General features: G+C 41.2%; 1 protein-coding gene across 1 annotated transcript in view; it reads left to right on the top strand.

Annotated features, from left to right (window-relative positions):
- Positions 1-22,529, top strand: part of HDAC9 (histone deacetylase 9) — a 590,965-nt gene that overhangs the window by 479,693 nt on the left and 88,743 nt on the right. The window contains exons 3-5 of the mRNA XM_075558328.1: positions 14,441-14,682; positions 20,928-21,078; positions 22,124-22,250. Of these exons, the coding sequence (XP_075414443.1) occupies positions 14,441-14,682; positions 20,928-21,078; positions 22,124-22,250 (520 nt within the window). The remainder of the gene's footprint in view (positions 1-14,440; positions 14,683-20,927; positions 21,079-22,123; positions 22,251-22,529) is intronic.

Below are 22,529 nucleotides of genomic sequence, written 5' to 3'. Positions count from 1 at the left end.
ATGCGGTGGATTTAGTTAGTGAAATATCAAAGGAAATTTCATTATTTCATTATTAAGCAGCCTAGACCTGTGAGTCAGGAGATTAACAGGTTGTGGAGTAGGAGAAACAGGGGAGAGGAAGATGAGGAAAAAGGGATTACCTAGACTTACAGAAATTTCTGTCATTAAAAGAAAAGCATAAAGTAATGAATTTGGAACTCCCAAAGACAGAGTTACACCTTAAAATACATTAAGAAAGATGCTTTGAACTCGCCTGAAAACACACACATGTGTTAAAGACACAGAATTGTACTCCATTACACATCTCTAAGGAGTGTATTGGCATTACAAATAAACACATTTCTTCACCTCTAAAATCAAAATCATGCAATGTTATTTTGACAAAAACGTCTTAGTTTAATTTATATCAAGTCATACTTCATAGTGAACTATGCGTGTGTGGGGGGGGGCTGTTTGGAGGAGGGGGAGAAGTCAATTCCTATTGAGTAGAATCAGAGTGCCACAGGGAGGTTGGTGAACTCTGGAACGGAACAGGATTGGTTTTGCCGGTGCGGTACTTCAGTTAGCTGTATGGCATAGGCTAAGTTATTCTGTGTCCTCCATATTCCTCATCTGAAAAATGAAAATCATACTCTGTCTTCTTGTAAACCACATGGGCTTACAAAGTCCAAATGAAGTAACATTAATTTTTTAAGACTTTCCAACTGGGCTTGTCAAATGTAAGTGCTATATTAATCTTTGTTCCATGATGTATATTAAAGAAAACAACAAAACAAACCTCTCCAGACCCTTCAAACTTCTGCTATCTCGCTCTCAACAGAGGTTGTTCTTACCTGCTTTTTGAATGACAATGCCAAGCTTGGAAACACTACAGACGTGCCACATTCTACTGGCATGTGTACGCTCTGAACACGCTCCACAATTCTAAGCATACCTAATCATTCTACCTCTCAAATCCAAAGCAATTCCTGACAAAAAAAATTGTAGTTTTACTTATGAGCAAAAGTGGTGCCACCATGTGGCTACAAGAGACTTACAGCTGGCAATCTGTTTGGCTGCGTGGTTCTCCATGATGCAAGTAGAGATGAATTTTTATGTTGTAACATTTACTACTTTCCCCCAAATTATATGTACAAAGTGTAAGTTTACAAATAGCTTCGATTCAGAATTTTCAAATTCCCATAATTTCAATTCTCATAAAATAGGAATGCACTCTTCTTCCAAAAGGCAGTAATGTAATTTGCCTCTGATGTGAATCTCACAAAACAAACAAAGAAATAATGGCATCGGAACTCAGATTTTCAAATTGTGTTCCAAGGAATATGAAGGATTCCCAAGAGAAAGGGCAGGAAAGGAAGTGGATGATTTGACTTGGGTCGCGCTCATCTACTTGCCCTCTCGCTCATTGGTTTGGCTGTGTCTGCTTACAAGAGAGTATTGGAAAGAAATGTAGAGCTACTTTAGGGGGCGCAGCGGCGCCATGGGTAATGGTTGGGCAGCTGACTGCAAGGTTGGTAGTTCGGACCCTTTAGCCACCTGAAAAGGAAAGATGAGGCTGCCTGTTTTCTTAACATCTTAGTCTCAGAAACTTTTCTCTAGGGTGATCAGGAGTCTGAATCAACTCAGCGGGAATGGACAGGTTTCTTTTGCTCCAGGTACTTGAAGTATTGCTTTGATTTTTGAAAAGTAGCCCAATCCTATACTAAGACGTTAGTGTATGTGTATGACTTATTTAGGGGTGGTGGTTGGTGGGGGGTGTAGTAAATCTATTTTTAGACTGTAGATAACAACTGATACCAGAAGTTAAAGCCCCAGTCCCATTTTGTCAACTGAAGATGAAAAATCAGGGAAGGAAAAGACAAGATGTAAATCAAAAAGTTTAAAGAGAAGGAAGTACCAGTCATGACATTTTTGTTTACTCTCCTCCTAGTTTCCTACACCTTTTAATGTAGGATGTCATATTGAATACATTAAGCATTGGAGCATTCAGAAAAGACTGGGATTCTGCACTGTTGAGAAGGTTGTGATTTGTTGTTTTGGAAAGACCCAAGGCCGATCACAGATCGTAGCAGCAGAGGCGTGTGCTTTTGCTAGGAGAATGGTTGATGAAAGGAGAGGGACATGTTCTTTGGAAGGTGCCCTTCCTGCGAACAGGCTGCTCTATTCAAAAAGAGCCTTGTTAAGAAGGAGTATCTGCTCAGAGAGTCATTGATTCAACCAATTATCTCTTTCAGGCCAAATGACCTATCGGGCTGGGAAGTTATAAGGGACTCTGCCCCAGATATTATGTTCTTACGACCAAAAGAAAGTTTGGTTATGCCTTTGCAAATAACAACCTGTTAGTACCTCTTTGTAGCTTAGAAGAAAATGCAAGCTGAGGCAAAAGAATCGTTTGTTCCACCTTTGTAATTCCTTTAGAAGCCACTTTTCTCAAGACCCCAGGTGCTGTGTCACATGTGACAAAATGACCCATATCACTATAGCTTTCCTAGTTCCACATTCAAATCCCTCACCTACTGCTGGTTTTATATCCAATTAAATTTTAATATGAGTTAGATGCTTCACTCCTACTACCTTGACATCACATAAATGGGCTTGGTGAGTTCCCATACTGCTTCAAGCTCGTGCAGATCTCGCTGGCTCTCCAGAGTAAAGAACTAGCAAACACTGCACCACGTGGGAACTAAGTGGGTTTACAGATTAGCTGGCAGTCGTGTTTGTGGTATGGTTTGTCACGACTGCTTAATTCAAAAGCATATTTGCAGAGAAGGAGTTTGAATTGAGTAAATCAAAATCGTAAAGGCTTTGATTAAAAAGTTAGAGCTTGCTTTAAGTGAACTTAAATGCTGATATTTCAAGGCCTACCGATACTTTAGTCATTTGTGGTTATTTTTGTTTCCTGTTCAGACCCCAGGGAAATCAGAGTCTCGTAAATCAAAGCCCACATTGCTGTTTGCATTTATTTTCTTGTCATTTACGCCCTGAATTTATGCACTTTAATGAATCTGAAGACATGTATTACTTGAACGGAATCACTTTGGGGGGATTGTATTTCTGGAATAAACCATATAAATAATTCTTGTTATTAAAACTGATTTATTTCACATTTGACAATTTAGTGGTTCTTTTGTATTTCATGCTGATGCTACCACAGAGACTGGTAGTGAAAAGCCAACTGCGAGTAGTTATAATACGAAAGTAGAATTGAGTAGAGTTGCCAAACAGAGGTGGTTACTAGTAAGTTTTCCCAATTTGCATTTTCAAATATATTCATATTTTTTCATATGAAATTTGTTGAGACATATTATAATAATACACATATTAATGAATAGCCTTAATAGAAAGCACTTCAGCATTTAAAAAAATATCAGCTATTGTTTTTGAGAAAATTCAAGGAATACTGATTAAAGAACTTCACAAGGGCTTATTTTCTATATTGATGTTAATTATTAATTTGACTCTTCAACTTTTAAATTGGAGAATTGAAAATGTTATTCGAATACAGTTACCAGTTACTGGCCTAATTTTCTAATAATGTACCCCTGAGTGATCTTTAATGAATAACATACATTGCTTAGATAATTTGGAATCGGTGGTTGTGCAGGGAATGGCCTTGGCTGCTAACAGAAAAGTTGGAAATTTAAGTCCAAAGAAGTCCTTCGCATAAAGACCTAGCAGTCTACAGCCCCAAATGCAGTGATTGAAAATCCTCAGGGGAACCAGAGGCTCTGACCCCGAGAGTGCCACCATGACCAAGCATCGAGGAGAGGCAACTTGGTTAGCTTGGGGGTTGTGTTTTGTTTTTTGCTTACTCGTTTAGAAAACTCAAGATTATGGTTTGTACTTGTTCTCCCATCTCATATGGTTGTCACCTGAAGAAATAAAGTATGATCTCAATAATGTATGTAATCACATTTTTACATCTTGCAGTGGAAACTTTTTGAGATTGTTTCATATACTTATTCACTGTTGTAAGAAGTGCATTCATTTATCAGTAACTAGGGAAGTAATATTGCTCTGAAATTCAAACTCCCCAAATTACCTACTAAGTTAGAATGTGGTAAGATTTTAATTGATGTAAATATATTTACTAATTTTATTCCTATAAAATATTGGGCTGTAATTCATTAATTCACTTATTGCAGGTACCTATTTTGGTGTCCTGTATGCCTTTTTGCTGGCACTGGACTCTGAAGACATGGGTTCGGATCTCTCACAGAAGTTAGAAGCGGAGAAGGTAGATAACTGAGCAAGGAATAGGATAGGGCGTACAAGATTTAATACAGACTTCCAACACCCACCAAGTCCCGTTTGGGCTAAGGGATGAAGGATGTTTAATCTCAATGTAAAAATGATGTGGGGAGATTTTAGGCAGTGAGACCATGTCTGTAGGATCACTGACACTTAAGGAAACAGCACGTGACTTCAAGGGGCTGACAGGAATTGACTGAGGCTGGAAACACAGGCAGGAACCACATTCCGGAGCAAGAGAGTGGCTGTGTGAAGCAATGAGGCCCAAGTTAAGGGTTTAACACACAAGCATGACAGAGACCTCAGTGGTGGTGGAGAGATATTGGTAGATTCATAAAATAATCAAAAGTAGACAAGATCATTCTTGGTGACGGGATATGGATCATAATAGGGAGGTTAGAGTCAAATAACTCGTCCATGTTTCTCTCCCCACTTCAATGATTGGACCCAAGGACACGGCACGTGCGAGACAGCATTGCGGAGCAGCCGAGTAGAGGTCACAGAGCAGTGGTACAAAAACACTTGCCATTTGGAAGAGATGTTTCGGCTGGAACTGGGCACATCACCACATCAGAAGCAAACAAAGCCCTCGGAGTAGCAGAGAGATCACTCCAGGATGTCCTGGAAAGAAGAGGGAAGAGGGCGCAGGCTCCAGAGGGAGTCTGGAAGAACAACGGATGATTGTGTGTCCGTTGCCTACACTTAAGGACTCCAACTCCAAAATCAGACTTCCTGCCATTGAATCAAGTCTGGCTCAGAGAAACTCTAGAGCAGCGGTTCTCAACCTATGTGTCGTGACCCCTGTAGGTGTCAAATGACCCTTTCATAGGGGTCACCCAATTCATAATTCATAACAGTAGCATGATGACAGTGATGAAGTAGCAACGACAATAATGTTATGGCTGGGGCAGTCACCACCACATGAGGCGCTGTATGAAGTGGTCACGGCCATCGGAAGGTTGAGAAGCACTGCTTTAGAGCATAAACGAGAACGAGCCTTGTGGGTGTCTGAAGCTGAAGCTCCTCTTTCTCCTGTAGAGACACTAGTGGTTTCCACCTACGGCCCCATGTGCCACCCACTGCGTGACCTGGGGTCCTCCTTAAGGACAGGGATGGTGTTACCTGTCTGGTTGACTAAATGCAGTTTGATACATAAGGCTTTACACATCTCTACTGAAGCAATGAGTGAATTAAAAATAGCACATACACTTGTGATAATGCTTACAAACAAGTGCAGTGTGATGTTAGCCAGAGAAAACCTGCGCGGTCTTTGGTGTTGTCTTTATTTAATACAGAAGAGTCCAGGTGGCGTCGTCGTTGTGTGTTGGGCTCTTGACGGTGAGGTCAGCCACCATCCTCACCGGGAGAAAGAAGTGGCTTCCTCCTCCCCTAAAGAGGGACCGGTTCAGAAACCCACAGACCAGTTCCACCCTGTCCTATGAGTCAGTAGCAACTCAATGGCAGCGAATTTGATTTTTACGTAGTATAATTCTTAAGAACTGACACTATGTTGAGTTTATTGATTCGAAGGTTTAGACCAGAGAAATCATATACAAGAAAAAGTCTCTGCTCCCAGTCAAATACAAATGAAATGGAATATAATGAATAATAGTAATACAATGATAAGCTGTGTTATTTTTAGTTCCGAATTATTGTTCAAAGAGCAGATGGTGGGAAGCAGACCATCAGAGAGTGGGCTCTCAAGATAGTGTAAAATCATTTCAATCAAATCCCTATGGTTCAGCTCTAGAGAAAGAAAGAGGTAAGTTCTACTTATTTCCCAAAGTGTTTACCTGGGGAAAACAACAAAAAATCCCCTCGCCATTCCCTCACCTTTAATGCTTTAACCTATTAGTTTGAGAGCGACCTCGAAAGAGAAACAGGGATAGCGAGAGACAGGAACAGACTCCTTCTCTTTATTCTCTCCTTCTGCCCTGTCCATCACCAGACAATTATACGTCTTACCTTCCTGTTTCTCCCTTGCTTTAAAACACCAGAGGTCAGTCAGTGCTTCACAGAGTAAGATAAAGGGGGCTTAATTGAAACCCCTTTGCTCCTCACAGACAGGTAGTCTGACTTTGCAAATGATCCTACTCAGATAAAAAGGAAGCATGGAGTAGTTTGCTTCCCTGTGGATTGATCCTGATGGCCATGGCCTCTACCCCCTTGTCTGTGTTATGAAACAATGGTTTCTGGCTGTTTTCTGACCTTTTTTTATAGCACTGGTGCCTCCTGGGAGCCAGTCGGACCAAACTATCCCACTTTCTTTTCCTGCTCCCTTGCGCATGCTCACTCTTCCTTCGACTCCCAGCCAATGTTTCCTATGTGGAATCTGGAGATCAGTGGCTTTTCCTTTCAATCATTTTCTCATTCAGAAGGCTTCTTTTGCAGTATGTGAATGGGGCATGCTTTCTTCCTACTCACAGAGCCTCTGTCCCCGGTCCCCCATGCACAGATGATGTGTACTGCATTGGGAGCTTAAGCCAGCCGAGGCCCCATACTCAGGTTCATGTGCATTCTATTTAACAGAGGAAAGCCCACCGTGGGTGCTCAGAGCATGTTTGTTCAATGACACTGAAAGGAAGAAAGGTAGATGATGAGAAAATATTGTGTAGACATGACAAAGGTATGATGGTGGGGGTGGGGGGTTGGGATATGCTACAAATGGTGATTTAGCTTCCCAAAGTGATAGCGGGAGATAAACTTAGGTTAGCCAAAAGCCGAAGGTGATCATGTTGATGTGGGTAAAGCAGGTTTTAGGAAGCCCAATCTAGTTGTGAACCAGAACAGGGCTCTAAGTAAGGCAGGATAAGCCACTCATTGCAGCACCCTTTGGTGGAGCTCACTGCAGGCCTCAGTGGGGTTTGTGGAGCCCTGGGTCCTAGTGGCTGAAATCTACTCTTGCCATTTGCGCATGCTATGAAGGAGTGTCGCTGGGAGCTGGGGGTGGGTTGGCTGGAGTCGAAACTAGCTGGTGACTTCCACAGTCCACTCAGTGATAGGAGTCCCCTCTGGACAGTGGCACTACCCAAATTTGGGTGTTTTCATTGTTGCTGCCAAAGCCAGAAACAAGTGGCCACTTTACTCATTGTGGTCTTGTGGGAACAGATCCACAGGGAAGCAATGCTCATTCAGCTTCATTTTGTTAAAGCCTGAGCCACGTAACACTCAGAGCCCCCTGCCATTTTGTTAATGAACGTCCCACGTCCCTCACCTTAGCTCGTGGAAAACTCCTTGAGACTGTCGTGATCCGCCAACAGAGGGAGGAGCAGGACCCCAGCCGCCTGCTCATTTCTCGGGCTCACTTGTTTATTTAGGTAAGGAAGAGTCATGGACTTTCATCTGAAGAATTAACAGTGAAGCCAACGTCCCTGAAAACCATCCTCCCTGATGGCTGTGCTAGAGAGGAACAGGAAGATGACTCAGGATGAAGTTGGCATCCACGCAAAAGACTGCAAATCCCTCATCGCGGTCTTCCTGGACCAGGCCACAAAGACATCGCATACTTTTCAAAAAGATTCCAAATGAACATAGCTAATGAGATGATTAATATAAATACTCTTGTGTCAGGCAGGGTTGACTAGAGAAACAAATCCAGTGACACTGATGTACGTGTAAAAGAGAGCTTTATATAAAGACGTAATTATATATCAAACAAACATCCTGGCCGAGTCCAAATAAAGCCCATAACTCTTCAGACTCACACAGCCACATGCAGTGGTGCAGAATGCAGGAAGATCGCAAGCGGGTGGGTGCAGAGCCTTGTGGATCCAAATCTGGTGGCTGCGAAGGTCTCGGCTGGCTTGCAGGCATGAAGGTGAAGGCCAAGAGAGAGGGGAGAGGTGCCCAGGACCCTCCTTATGAGGTCACACCCACAAGGGGTTGCCATCGGCTGTGATCCGACTGACAGGCTAATCTCCACCCTTACACGTTTATATCTTCAATTTGGCATGAAATTATAGAACTACTACACATATATAAATATCAAATACTTTTATTCAGAGTAACTTTAAACCTGATAACTTCATGAGAGCTATTGGGTAGGTAGCATTTTTTTAGCTTACTGATTTTAGTTTGCTGTTAAAAAGTACAGCCAAAGACACCAGTGTAAGGACATGTATTGGCAGAGACGATCATAATCTCTCTGGTCTTTCCACCCATGTGCTAGTGAGTGCACATGTTAGTCCTGAGCAGTGTCTGAGATTCCATGGCTAGATTTCATTTCAAACCAGCTTGTCATGGCAAGACCCAAAGGTTGCAACTACAACTAATGGAGATTTGTGACAAGACACCTCGTCCTGCTGATGTTTGGCATAGGGGTTTCCTGGAGAATCTACCATCGATTCAAACTGATGCCAATGCCATAGGTTGCACTGTGTGGAACCTTAATTCCATGTATTTGACATAGTTATAACACCGTCTTTTCTGGACCCAGAGCTCCCACGAATCCATTGCTGCCCAGTGTATGCCTAGTGATCCTGAAAGATAGGAGAGAACTACGTCCTAGAGCTTCGGACGCGACCCATCTCTGTTAAAACCGACTACTCCATCTTCCTCCCTTACGTTAGCTGGTGGGCCGCATCTGCTATCAAGTCAATTCCCGCTCAGAGAGACCCAAGGAGACAGAGTAGAACTGCTCCGGTAGGTTTCTGAGGCTGCACATCTTTACAAGAGCGGGAAGTCTCGGTTTTCTCCTGCAGAGCAGCTGGAGGTTTCAAACTGCCTGCCTTGTGGTTAGCAGGCCAATGAGTAACCCACTACACCACAAGGACTCCATAGAGCCCCCAAGAGGGCTACATAATTCTTGGACATTTTCAAAGCAAATGCAGCACAGCAGGCAGCTGCTTTCAGTGACTAGTAGCAGACCCAACCCCGCCTCCTCCCACCCAGGCCAGGTTTCTGTGCAGGAAGCGGAGCAGAGACATGTTCATTGACACACCTTTCCCTCCCCACATTCAAAATCTTTAGTTTATGTATTCACTTGTCGATACTTGTGGAACAACCATTTTGATTAGTATACTATAAAATATGTCGTTTAACTGTAAACAGGCCCTGGGTAACTTTGGTGACACCATAGCCTGAGTGTATCTGTGTAATTATGAATATTTACAGAGATACTGAAGCATGGCTCAAGAGTCTATTGCCGTTTTTTTTTCAGGTGTCATAAGTAAATTGTTGGTGCACACAGACTGTGGAAGAAATGTGTGTGCCATTTATGTGTTACATCTACAGCTTTAATCTTCCACCTGAGGGATCTCCTTTCAGGAGAATGACAGCAGTTAAGATGGATGTAAATGTTCAGAGTGGTGCATTCGTACAGTTTCCATTCTTAGGGAGAGCAAGTAGGGTGTGCACCTAAAACAGTCTCCAAATGGCTCGCTGTTTATTTGCAAGCTATCTGTTAGGATCGAAAACAAAATGGGCCAGATTTTGAATGTATGACAGCTGTACCCTGCTTACCTGTGCTATAAATAACAGCATCGCAAAGTCAGTAATCTTTCATGTCTGTTAGCTTATTTTCAAGGCTGGGGATTGGTTCCACGATGGTCTTGATCCTCATTAAAAGGTCTTTGTCATATGCATGCAGTTAACATCTGACAACCAAATGTGTGAATGTTGCTTAAATAAAATGTAATCACTCCCAACATTTAAATGATCGGGGAATTTTCTTTTAATTTTGAATTGAGAGTTTGTTTTCTAAGTTTGTTTTAAAATAAAAACTTTCTAAGGCCGCATTACACGTGTAGCTGAGCATTTAACTGCGGCTGAAGCCACTGTCAAAGCACCAGTAAGAGAGTTATTACAAAGTAAGAAAGAACAGGATTTTAGAAACTGACCATTGAGAACACTTAATATATATTACATTTTCAGTAGTGCAAATATATTTGATCATTAAAGCTGTGTAGCCTTCAATTCTATTTAAGCCACTTTCTATTAAGATCATTGTTTTCTATTAAGTTATAATGTGAGCATAGCGTACATGTGTATACTTGTATTTGCTATCTTTGGGAAACAAAGTGGCACTCAATAAAATTATAGAAGGTCATGTTCCTCCCTTATATTTACCATAAAATCCTACGGCTTATTGAAAGCATGATTCATTTATAATCAATTGCTAATATTTGTTGTCATATATTTCCTCTTAGCTGATGTATCCCTGCCCACCGGTTCTAAGTAATTTGTGAGGAATTTGCATGTTTTTAGACAAGAAATGGTATGAACAGGGATGCTTCCATTTCCTCACTTCAAAAACCAGTAGTTATTCTTGTTTCCTTGTAGGTTAACTTATTTCTAATTATAATAATATGGCAGCTGTGGACATTGGCCTCTCTTTCCCATTCTGTGATAAAGTAGTGACTGGGACCAGTTGACGCTCAGCCCCTAGTATTGTGTTGCTCTTATTGCTCCTGGGGAGGCCTATTAGCCTGTCACAGAAGATGTAAGAAAAAACATCATTCCATTTGGAACATGATGAGCCTTTGTCACCCACAATGCAATTAATGTTAAAAATAGAAAGAATGGCTATGATATGATTATGATTAGCCAGAGATGAGCTATTGTCCAAGTAACAGGAACAAATTCCACAGTCTAAAGATGACCTACACAAAACCGTCAGTTTGCTGATTGCCATTTCTCTCTGAGTTTGATGAAATATTCATGCCTTTGCTCTCCTCTCTGCAAGCACTATTGATTTCTTGTATAAACGCTGCTATATTTAGTCTAGACAAATGGAATGTGCATTGCTGCTGAATAAATTGGATGAAAGACTGGGATCTTGCCTGCCGCTTTCACTCAGTCTGGGGCAATTATTTATAATCAAGAGCAGTTTTTGTAAGTTGAGGGTGATTTTTCACAATTTAGTGATTAGTCTCTGAACAAAGGCAAGCAGTTACACACAATCATTTCTGTTGGGATAGCAGGTTAAGAAGTCAAATTACCCTTTGAGGTATACAATAACTGTTTCAGAGAGGTATGGAGTTCCCCCCACCCCTTATCTTTTTTTTCTTTAATTTTTCCTTAAGGGTTTGATATTTGCCCTTTATGAATAATAATAATACCAGCAAGATGAGACAAGAGAGTCTTTGAAATTTTATATGTTGTCTCTGTAGGGTTAAGTGCTGACCTTCGCTCATTGGGATTTCCACGTAAATTTTGGAGGCTGGCATTTAACCTTTTATTGTAATGTGTGTGTGTGTGTGTGTGTGTGTGTGTGTGTGTGTATCATGAACAGTCATTTCCTGTAAGTTGAAATTATGACCTCTCTGTAAGGTAAAACCCCCACTCTTATGCCAACCCTGAACCTGGATTCAAGGCTCCAAGTTGAACACTCCATCATTCTAAACGTACCACCATTCACCTTGCCCTTTCTACAGATACTGTTTTAGGAGGAACTGTATGCACAACTATATTTCAACATTTATTAAATAGAACAATATAGAATTATTACTATCACAGTGGAAAAAGTAGGGCTCCAAAATTGATACATAGACCCATTCAAATGTTCCAGCAAGAACATTTCATTTTTTATTACAGTATATACAGGCCTAACATCTATAGATAAGATTTAGTTAGACGTCATTGAATTGCTAAAGATAGCTCTTAAACCCACATGGAATACTAAATATATAGTTCCCAAACTGGAATCTAAGTTATATTTATATAAACACTTACAGTGATAGAATATTAAAAGAAAGTTGGAAAAATAAATAAAATTAGAATGAAAAAGAGGTGAAGAGACATCATTCTACCGAGAACACAATGATCATTGGTATCTCACCAATTTTTGCGACTAGAATTCAGGTTGTAGTAGAATTAAAACTGCCACTATCATACTGCTGCGTGCTCTACGAGGGCTGCAATTCCTGTCTATTTTGTTTTTGTTTTTTTTACTGAGTCCCCAACTGGAACCATGACTAGCACTTAAGGTGGTCAATAAACATATATTGACCTAAGTTATTGTTATTTTATAATATAAAGAGTAAACGGTATATCTCATTCTCAATGCTGTTTTTATTATAATAGCATATTTCATGATCCATAAATATTTTTTCTAATATTTGCTTAATTTTCCACCAATTACATGTTTACTGGTATTTGAAGATTTAGTTAATAATACAACAAACAATATGACATTGAGCCATTCCCACCCCTAGGAATTGTTGTTGTACCCTTAAGACATATTCCTACAGTGATTCCTGAATCACAGGTACAAAAATGAACACCTTTCAATTCATATCACCAAATGGTTTTCAGAACTTTCATATAAATCCCAGGCTTTTCTCCCCAGCCGCTTAGTCCCGATGCCTCATTGTACTACCAGAACTTTTCATTTCGTGAAATCAGAACAGTGGCAACAGCATAGGTTCATTCTGAGTGTAAGTGCTCTGAATGGCACAGCTTCTTAATCCTGTCAGCAGCTCTACCGTTACTCTGACAACAGACGAGGCAACTAAGACCGAGAACTGTAAAGCACAGGGCAGAATAACACATGGAGAAAAAAGAACAGACATCTCCATTGTAGAGCAGAGTTCAAAACTGGTAGCCTACACGCCACAGTTGACTTACAGAAACACTTTCGTTCCCTGCATATTTAAATTTTTTGTATTTATTTTGATTAAAAATTGAAATTGGGCTAGACCAGAGGATGTACACTGGTACATATAGGAACTAGAAACACAGGGAATCCAGGATCGATGATCCCTTCAGGACCAGTGGTGAGAGTAGCGATATTGGGAGGCTGGGGTAGAAAGGGGGAACCGATTACAAGGATCTACATATAACCTCCTCCTTGGGTGATGGACAACAGAAAAGTGGGTGAAGGGAAATGTCAGACAGTGTAAGACATGACAAAATAATAATAATCTATGAATTATCAAGGGTTCGTGAAGAAGGGGGGCTGTGGGGAGGGAGGGGGAAATGAGGAGCTGATACCAAGGGCTCAAGTAGAAAGCAAATGTTTTGAGAATGATGATGGCAACAAATGTACAAATGTGCTTGACACGATGGATGTATGGATTATGATAAGAGTTGTATAAGCCCCCAATAAAATGATTTTTAAAAATTAAGTGACTTTTGACCACATGAGGACCTGTATTTCTTTTGTTAATGATTTGCTGGTTTAAAATAGTGGTTAACCCTCGTGGAAACTCCCTGCCACTGAGTCAATGCTGACTCATACTGACCCCCTGGTGGGGTTCTGAGACTGTAATTGTCTACCTGTGTAGAAAGCCCAGTCTTTCTGGGCTTTGGTGGTTTTGAACCACCCACCATGTGGATCGCAGCCCAATAAACCACCACACGTTTTCCGACCCCCTTGGAAAAAGTCAGGTGTGATTTGACTTCCCACACTTTCTCTTCTAAAATGTCTAATTGCCTGACATCCACTTGTTGAACTCAATTACATAACTTTTCTTCTTCCTATGGGTAAGAGTTACAGTAAACCTATTTGGTAACTGACTGTTTAGAGGGAACACCAACCTTGACTATTTGCTTTTGCCTGCCACGTGATTAGTACAAAGTAAAATGTTCGGGAGTACCACACATTTAGTTGACAGAGTTTCTCAAGAGAACACCTTTCTTCTAGCCTTGGGAGGAGCCCCGGTGGGGTGGTCGTTTTGCGTTTGAGCTGCTAACTGCAAGGCCAGCTGTTTGAAAGCCCAGACACGCTTCCAGAGAGAGAGAAGCCTGTCAACTCCAATAAGGGATTCCAGCCTCAGGACCCACACGGGCACTTCGACCCTGTCTACAGGGGCTCTCTGAGTTGGAATTGGCTGGGTGGCAGTGGTTTTTCTTCCTCCTCCTCCTCCTCCTCCTCCTCCTCCTCCTCCTCCTCCTCCTCCTCCTTCTTCTTCTCTCAGTCACGTTGGAATTTCTATCTGAAGTTTATATGATTTTTGTATGCAGTCTGAAGGATTATGAGCAACTTGGTTAACAGGGAATAATTGTGATCGTCTCTTTGAGAAAGAGTAAGATAGAAGCTGGATTGCAGATTTTTGACTGAAAATTAGCCCGTGTTCGATTTACCAAAACTGATCCAAAAAATCCCATTATCATCATTTTAAAGACATGACTAGAAAACTTTGCTTAAAATGTATTGATCAGGGTACGGTATGTGTATATGTTTTGTTCCCGCAACAGTGTGCTCGTTTCTTATGCCTCCTCTCCGCGTTTCTTTTTCCTGCCTCCCCAGTGGACGTGAAGTCGGAGGTCCCCGTGGCCTTGGAGCCCATCTCGCCCTTAGACCTCCGGACAGACCTCAGGCTGATGATGCCTGCCGTGGACCCTGTGGTCCGGGAAAAGCAACTGCAGCAGGAGCTGCTTCTCATTCAGCAGCAGCAGCAGATTCAGAAGCAGCTCCTGATCGCCGAGTTTCAGAAACAGCACGAGAACTTGACACGCCAGCACCAGGCGCAGCTCCAAGAGCACATCAAGGTAGCAAATGTTCCTTTGTCTCTGACGCTACCCAGGTGGTCGACGCTGCGACATGGGCATAAGAAGGAACACTGGGGCGGGGGGGCACTTTGGCTGTGATGAAGGTGTGGATGTAGGGGGTTAGAGAGATGGTGATTGTACTAATAAAAACCACGGCTACATTGTGAGACTGCGACTCAAGCTCATACTTGGCTTCCGGAAGGCTCGGCATCACGCTCGCGTCTTTAGATCTATAGCATCCCCAGCAACTTGTCCCCTCCTACAGAGGAGTGTGGGACCCATGCTGCTGCCCCGGTGCGTTCATTCCCGCATTCCCTAGTCCCTCAACAACAAGCCTGTTCCCGGAAAGATTCTGTTTATATTGCTAAGAAATATGCATGTGCTCGTTATCCAAAAGAAAAAAATTAGTCACCTTATATTTTTGGAAAAAATGCACCTCTGAGTGTAATTGGGTTTCTAGCTAGTTAGAGTTGGTGGAGCCTTGGTCAATGAAAATAAGGGCAGTGTATGCCTCTCCTGGAGACGCATTCTCTTGGCCCTGGGATCTTGACCAGAGTAGGAAGCGAGCAGCCTCCGTCTTTGACTGCCATCTTTGAGGACACCACTGCCTGTTTTCTGTGTGGGTCAAACTCACTGAGGCAAGGGATATTGGATACTATGCAAGGTGTACCCTTTCCTTGTTTCCCTTAGCCCTGGTGGAACTGTTTTGAACCAGTCCAAAGCTCAAGTCTATAATTGGGTGTTTTCACTATATTTTACTTTTTGTTGTAGAAAAAGACCTCAAAATGTATTCACAATATAATTGAACAATAAAAATTTAAAAGAAGCTATGCATGAACAAAATGATATAAATATTTTCAATGTTGTTTACATGAGTGTAGTAGACTATAGATACAACTTAGTGAAATAACTTAGGGAGTGGTTAACAATTTGAGATCCAAGTGGTTTAAATTATTTAGGGAAAAGTATGTCCTCCTTTTGGTAAAATGGATTATTTAGCAATCAGATTAGTTTGGCTCTATCCATGTATATTTCTTATCTTGTATATTCAGAAATAGGTATTGCTATATTTTTATTTGTTAGATGTTTTTCAAATTCTAGATTTTAAAAAATCACAAGTGTATTCTGGTCACACTAAGTAGATATTTAATTTATATTTATTTCTTGTGGCAGTAGGACCAAATAAGCACCAAATATTTATAATATAAAGCCTCATTTTATAGACACTGGATCTAGATGTCAGTTAATATAAGTCAGTAAGGTATATAAGTTGTATTGTATACTACATTACTAAAAATTCTATCTTCTTTTCTACATTTCTTGTTTTACAAGATCTATCCTTAGCCTGAAAGGTCTATTTTATCATGTTTTCCTAAAAAATCTCTTCACTATTTGTCATGAGTTGATAGCATTTTGTTTTTTATCAGATACCTTTATCAGCAAGCATGGGATCAATAGTCCATAACTATATTTTACAATTTGTGTTATCTCAATTTATTTTATAGACTCATTTTTAAACAAATCCTGAAGCATTATTTCAGTTTGCCCTTTCTGTTATTTGAAACTAACAGAAACAATGCCCAGCTTTTTCTTTTTTTATTTCTTGTAGTCCTGGTAGATTGTCAGTGACGAAGCAACAAATGTATGTCTTTCACCAGACTTTAATATTTAAGAAACTAATTTGGAGCTATGTTGAATCATATTTTCCTGGATAAAGAAAAATGCTAAAATGTTATTGCATTTGATGCTTCTTTTCATTTATGTTAGATGCCTTTTATAAATGTGTGCATCAATAAATCTTTTAGAAATGGGCTTAGTGGCTGTTTGATTCTGATGAAAAAGTAATAGCTGCATATAGGTAATTAATTGTTTCTTTAGCATGAACTAAATGAAATAATATATTTATTGATATCCAGAAAATATTGGAGGAAGTCACCTAAAGAAAGAAGGGATATGAGGTAGCTGAAAGGAAATTTTAGCCATTGAAATTATTTTGTCTAAGTGCTAAATTGTTTTCTAAGAAACTAAAGACATGCTGAAAAGTGTTCTTTTAAGAGTAGGTGGTTTTGTGGGTTGAATTGTTTCAGGTGTGCTACGGGCAGTTGATTCCATGTGTTGTCGTGGCTGCCGGATGCTGCTGAGTTGGTTCCAACTCACGGTGACTGCACACACCAGAAGGACACACTGCCCGTTCCTACGCCACACTCACACTATTGTAGTGCCATGTTGATCCCACCACTGGACCGTCTTCCTATTGGAAGATGCATTTGGGAGTTTGTTATTTAGGAGGAAACACCGCATGATTACCTTATAATAGGCTCTGGAACCTCTGACTTCTGTAATCAGCCTCTGTTGAGTCAGCTGCTATCATTTCACTTGTCAGATAGTGAGCCCAGACAGGGAGAGCAAGTTGATAGGACAGATTATTTAGAAATCGATACATAGATGTAAAATAATCGAGGACACATAGCCAGTAATTGATGATGCCAGGATTTATAGTCTTGCCTTGTCTGCCTCCCAAGCTACTAGTCAGCCTCCGTTTCTCCTGAGATAGACTATCTGGACATGTTGTGGTTCAGTGCCATCAAATCAGTTCAGACTCATTGCAACCACATGAACAAGGGAGTGACACTGCCATTTCCTGTGCTCTTCTCTCCGTCCCTCTTATGTTTGAGTCCATGGTTTCAGCCTCTGTGTCCGTCCATCTCATCCATGCTCTTTTTTGCCACTCCTCTACTTTAGCAAGCATGATGTCTTTCTCCAGGGACTGGTCTCTGGACAACATGTCCAAAGTATGTGAGACATAGTCTCGCCATCTTTGCCTCTAAGGAGCGTTCTGGTTGTACTTTGTCCAAAGCTCGGGTATTTGTTTTGTTTGCCGTCTAGGGGACGGTCAGTGATTTCTGGCAGCCCCATAATTCAAACGCATTGAGTTTTCTTCAGTCTCAATTTCTCAATGACCAACTTTCAGATACGTAGGAGGCATTGAAAATACCGTGGCTTTGGTGAGGTTCACCTTTGGTCACTCAGCAGAGTACCTCCTTGGTTTTCAACATTTTAAAGAGATCTTGTGCAGAGAATTTACCCCATGCAGTTTGCCTAGAGTGTTGCTTCCCTGAGCATTGATTGAGGATCCACTTATCATGATGTTACCTATTGATCCATTTGTGAAGACTTGTTTTCTTTAGATTGAATTGTGATCCATACAGAAGGCTGCAATCCTTGATCTGGAAATAGCGGAGTGAGTTCTGTTTGCTTTTATTTATTTCTTTTTTTAAAAATTAATAGATCATTTTATTGGGGGCTTGTACAACTCATCACAATTAATACATCTATCCATTGTGTCAAGCACATTTGTACATTTGTTGGCATCATCATTTTCAAAACATTTTCTTTCTACTTGAGCCCCTGGTATCAGCTCCTCATTTCCCCCTCCCTCATGAACCCTTGAAAATTTATAAAGTATTATTAGTTTTTCATGTCTTACACTGACAGATGTCTCCTTTTACCCACTTTTCTGTTGTCCAATCCCCTGGGAGGGGGTTATAGGTAAATCATTTGATCAGTTCCCCTTTTCTCCTCCCACCTTCCCCTTACCTTCCTGGTATGGCTACTCTCAATATTGGTCCTGAGGGGTTTATCTGTCCTGGATTCTCTGTGTTTCCAGCTCTTATCTGTACCCATGTAAATGCTCTGGTCTAGTCAGGTTTGTAAGGTAGAATAGGGATCATGATAGTGGAGGAGGAAGAATTAAAGAACTAGAGGAAAGTTGTATGTTTCATCAGTGCTATAGTGCACCTGACTGGCTTGTCCCCGCCCTGTGACCCTTCTGTAAGGGGGTCTGCAATTGCCTACAGATAGGCCTTGGATCTCCACTCTGCACTCCCCCTCGTTCACAACAATATGATTTTTTTCTGGGCCTTTGATGCCTGATATTTGATCCCATCAGCACCTCATGATCACACAGGCTGGTGTGTTGTTGCTTCTCATGCAGCTAGATGGCTGCTTGTTTATCTTCAAGACTTTAAGAAACCAGACGCTATATCTTTTGGTGACGGGGCACCATCAACTTTCTTCACATTTGCTTATGCACCCATTTTGTCTTCCACGATCGTGTCAAGGAAGGTGAGCATCACAGAATGCTGGAGTATTAAAGTGTTCTTGCATTGAGGGAGTACTTGAGTAGTGGCCCAATGTCCTTCTGCTACCTTAATACTAAACCTATAAATATATGTACATAGATCTATTTTTCCATCGTCATATAAGTATATTTTCTTTTTAATCACATTCGAACAATGGATAGCAACTGTGTCTCCAGCAGAGATTAAAGTTCAGTACATTAGAGCTTTAAGTTTATGACTGAATTAATATAGCCAGGCCTCATTTCTGTACAGAAATAATATTTAAGCAGAGATGTGAGGTATTCTATTATAATAAAGTATCTAAAACTATCCAGTAAGGGTGTGGTTTGAAAGTCAAAGTATAAGAAAGATTTTCAATATGAAGTATAGCCAGAAATTCTAAGCGTATCTCCTTCTGGGTTGATTGTTGGGAATTGTCATGGTCGACTTACGAAGTCGGCTCCTTACTGTTGCCGAGTGACTCTGATGCCGTCCCACATATTGTGTGAGTACTGGACGTAAGGTTGACACCACCCTCCCCCCCCCCCGATGCTCCTTGGAATACAAGCTTGACCGTCAGCTTTGTGAAGGGCCTTGACAACCCTGAGACGTACAGTGCTACTCTGCCCATGAGGCGTTGTCCTGAGCTGGAGTTGACTTGCCAACAGCAGTAAATAATGACAATTAATTTTCCACGTAAAATTCAGAATTTAAGGTTGTATAGGAGGTTTAACATCAGGCTATCAACTATACGGTTGTCAATTCAAAAGTACCAGCCTCTCTGACCCATACAGTCAGAATCAGCTTCATGGCAGTGAGTTTGAGATTTGGGGTTTTTAGTCTCTCTGAGATAGAAAGATGGGTCTGTTTGCTCCCCTAAAGATTTATGGTCTTGGAAACCCCGAGAAAAAGTTCTGCTCTGTCTCATAGGTTGCTATGACTCAGAATTAATTCCGTGACAATGGGTTGATCTAATATGAACAGAAAGTTCTATTAACTTCATTAATATCATCTCACATATGAGAAAATTAAGAGTCTATGTAGATGTGGAAATCATTCTGATCTCATAATTTATGATGTCAGAGCCTAGCCTAGAATGCACTGTGCAGTGAGCACATTCCCGTTCTTAAGGAAGGCCATGTCTTAATCTGAGGGCAAACTGACATACGAAGATGCCCATGAAGAGTCCTTTACATGCTTATTGCTCATGGCTTTGAAATGGACTTCCGGGTTGTCATTGGTAGTGAATCAAGTGGAGTTTCTTTGGAAGTTATTTCTTCTTGACCAATGTCCTTAATCAAAAAGTGGGCTAGACTATTGCTGTTCAATAGAAGAACATGTCTATCTATGTATAGATAAATCGATATCATGCTAATCTCAAGGTTGGCAAACGTTTGAGATGGAAGAACTAATCCTGTCCCTCAGAACAATTGAGCTTAAATATATTATTAGAAACGATGAAATCACCATTGTCTGAATAATACCCTTTAATTTGGGGGGGGGCAATTTTACTTCAGAACCACATGTAGCTCAGGAGCTGCACTTTCCCCCTCTTGAGCTACCTACTGAGAACTTTCTCTATAAGGTTGCAACATGGCCACCATGCATGCTAGTTTAGATCGGCTTCCTGAAAGCTAGCTCATGTCTTACGATTTTAGTCCCTCTGGTTTTTCTTTGGGTACAAATTGAAGATGTTAACTGTTTGTTCATAATGTGAGAGACTTTGAGAAACAGAGGCTGGGGAAATCTCCGCTGGGGCTTTCGTATATATCCGATACACAAAAATAGTTACCAAGGGAATTAAAGAGTTAACCAACACAAAGCCAAAGACCCAAGTGAACAGGTATTGATTCTTGATCAGGTCGATCCAGCAATACCAAAAAATAAAATAACCCAAGCTCAATGCCATGGAGCCAATGCACAACATGGTTTAAAATTCCTAAACACTAGCCTGTTGACATTAGGGCCCCCCCAGGCACTGGGAGCTTGTCTTCAAACCTCATTTGTCTGTCAGTAGGTAAATCTACAAGCAAGATCCCTAAGCGCTCACGTGTCCATTACGGTCCGCGATGACTAGGATGCAAAAAGAAATTGCGCACTCTCATGTCTTTCTCTTCTCGCAAGTTGCAACAGGAACTTCTAGCCATAAAACAGCAGCAAGAACTCCTAGAAAAGCAGCAGAAACTGGAGCAGCAGAGGCAGGAGCAGGAGGTAGAGAGGCACCGCAGAGAACAGCAGCTTCCTCCTCTCAGAGGCAAAGACAGAGGACGAGAAAGTAAGAGGCCCCTTCCCGCATCCTTAGCTGGTCGTCTTTCACAAAGAAGCCTGATCGAGAGTGGAATTAAACCTGTCAAAAGGGTCTGTGTTTAACTGACAGAACCAAGAGCACGTTCACAACCTAATGGTAACATTTGGACATTTACCTGTCAGCATTCTTTATTCAGTCCGCAGGGCATCGCACATCAAACATTTGTTTTGCGAAGATGCCAATTTCTCTTGTCTCAAGCCTTAAACATAATTTTGTATTGCAGCCATTCGGTACAAGCCATTCTGTTTAACAGTAAAGTTATTTCCACAGTTTCTCCGTAATTCCACAGTCTGGCTCAACTAACAAGTGCTCTGGAAGTCAAACCTTGCCACCACCTAAATGTCCAAGTAGAGAGGCTTTGGGAAGATTTAGGCAGAGCACTTGCAAGAGAACTATCCACAAGAGGGAGACAGAGCCAAATAATTCCCCTCTGTGAGCTCGGTTCAACATCAGGTCGTGGCAAGGTTGAAAATGTGATGCCTTGAACTGGAATTGTCAGCAATATTTATTTGTTTAATGCTCAAAGGGGTTTATAAATGTACGGCTTTCAAACTAGCAATTCAGAAAAGGCCATTTAATGTACTTAAGGGACTTATATAGTCTTGATTTTTTTTTTTGTTAACGAAAGCTGTGTTTTGTTTTGTCTTGTTTTTCCTCAGCAAAATTTTTAAAGCTTAGAAAATAATTAGTATTAATTCTGGGAATCCCCCTTCGTGAAGAAGCAATTAAATAAATCACTGGCTTGAAATGTGGCAATTTAGACAATAGTTTCCAAAAACTGTCCATGCCATTTTCTATGGCTTCTTTACAGCTGGTTTCTTCAGCCTGCTGTGTTCTTTTAATAGGTAAACTCCATAGGCCACAACCAGTGATGTTACTTCCTAGCCTTTGCTAAATATTCTGGAATCAAAAACCCACAGTCAACATATGTTTTTTTTTTCTCTCTCTCTCCCCCAACCGTGTGTGTGTGTGTGTGTGTGTGTGTGTGTGTGTGTGTGTGTGTGTGTTTTAGGGGCAGTCGCAAGTACAGAAGTAAAGCAAAAGCTTCAAGAATTCCTATTGAGTAAATCAGCGACAAAAGACACTCCAACGAATGGAAAAAATCATTCCGTGAGCCGCCATCCCAAGCTCTGGTACACGTACGTTCAGTGTCTGCCCTTTTCCTTCCCACGAAGAGTCGTCAGCTGGCCCAGGCGCAAACCTCGAACCTCCTGGTGCTCAGCTGGGTGGCCTTGAGCAAATGCCCAGACCTCTCAAGGGCTCTGTCTCTTTTTCTGTGAAAGGATGGCAAGAGCACCTGCCCCCAGAAAGCCGCCGAGTCTTGTGTTTACCAGGCTTGATATGAGATGGCCGAGAGTCAGTGCTGTTTTCTTGACTCCGCTGAAAAATAAAAACCTATAAGGAATGAAAGAACAGGA

The sequence above is a fragment of the Tenrec ecaudatus genome, chromosome 9 (genome assembly GCF_050624435.1).
Source record: "Tenrec ecaudatus isolate mTenEca1 chromosome 9, mTenEca1.hap1, whole genome shotgun sequence".
Lineage (NCBI taxonomy): Eukaryota > Metazoa > Chordata > Mammalia > Afrosoricida > Tenrecidae > Tenrec > Tenrec ecaudatus.
Note: the sequence above shows the minus strand (reverse complement) of the source record. Positions and strands in the feature narration are given on the sequence as shown.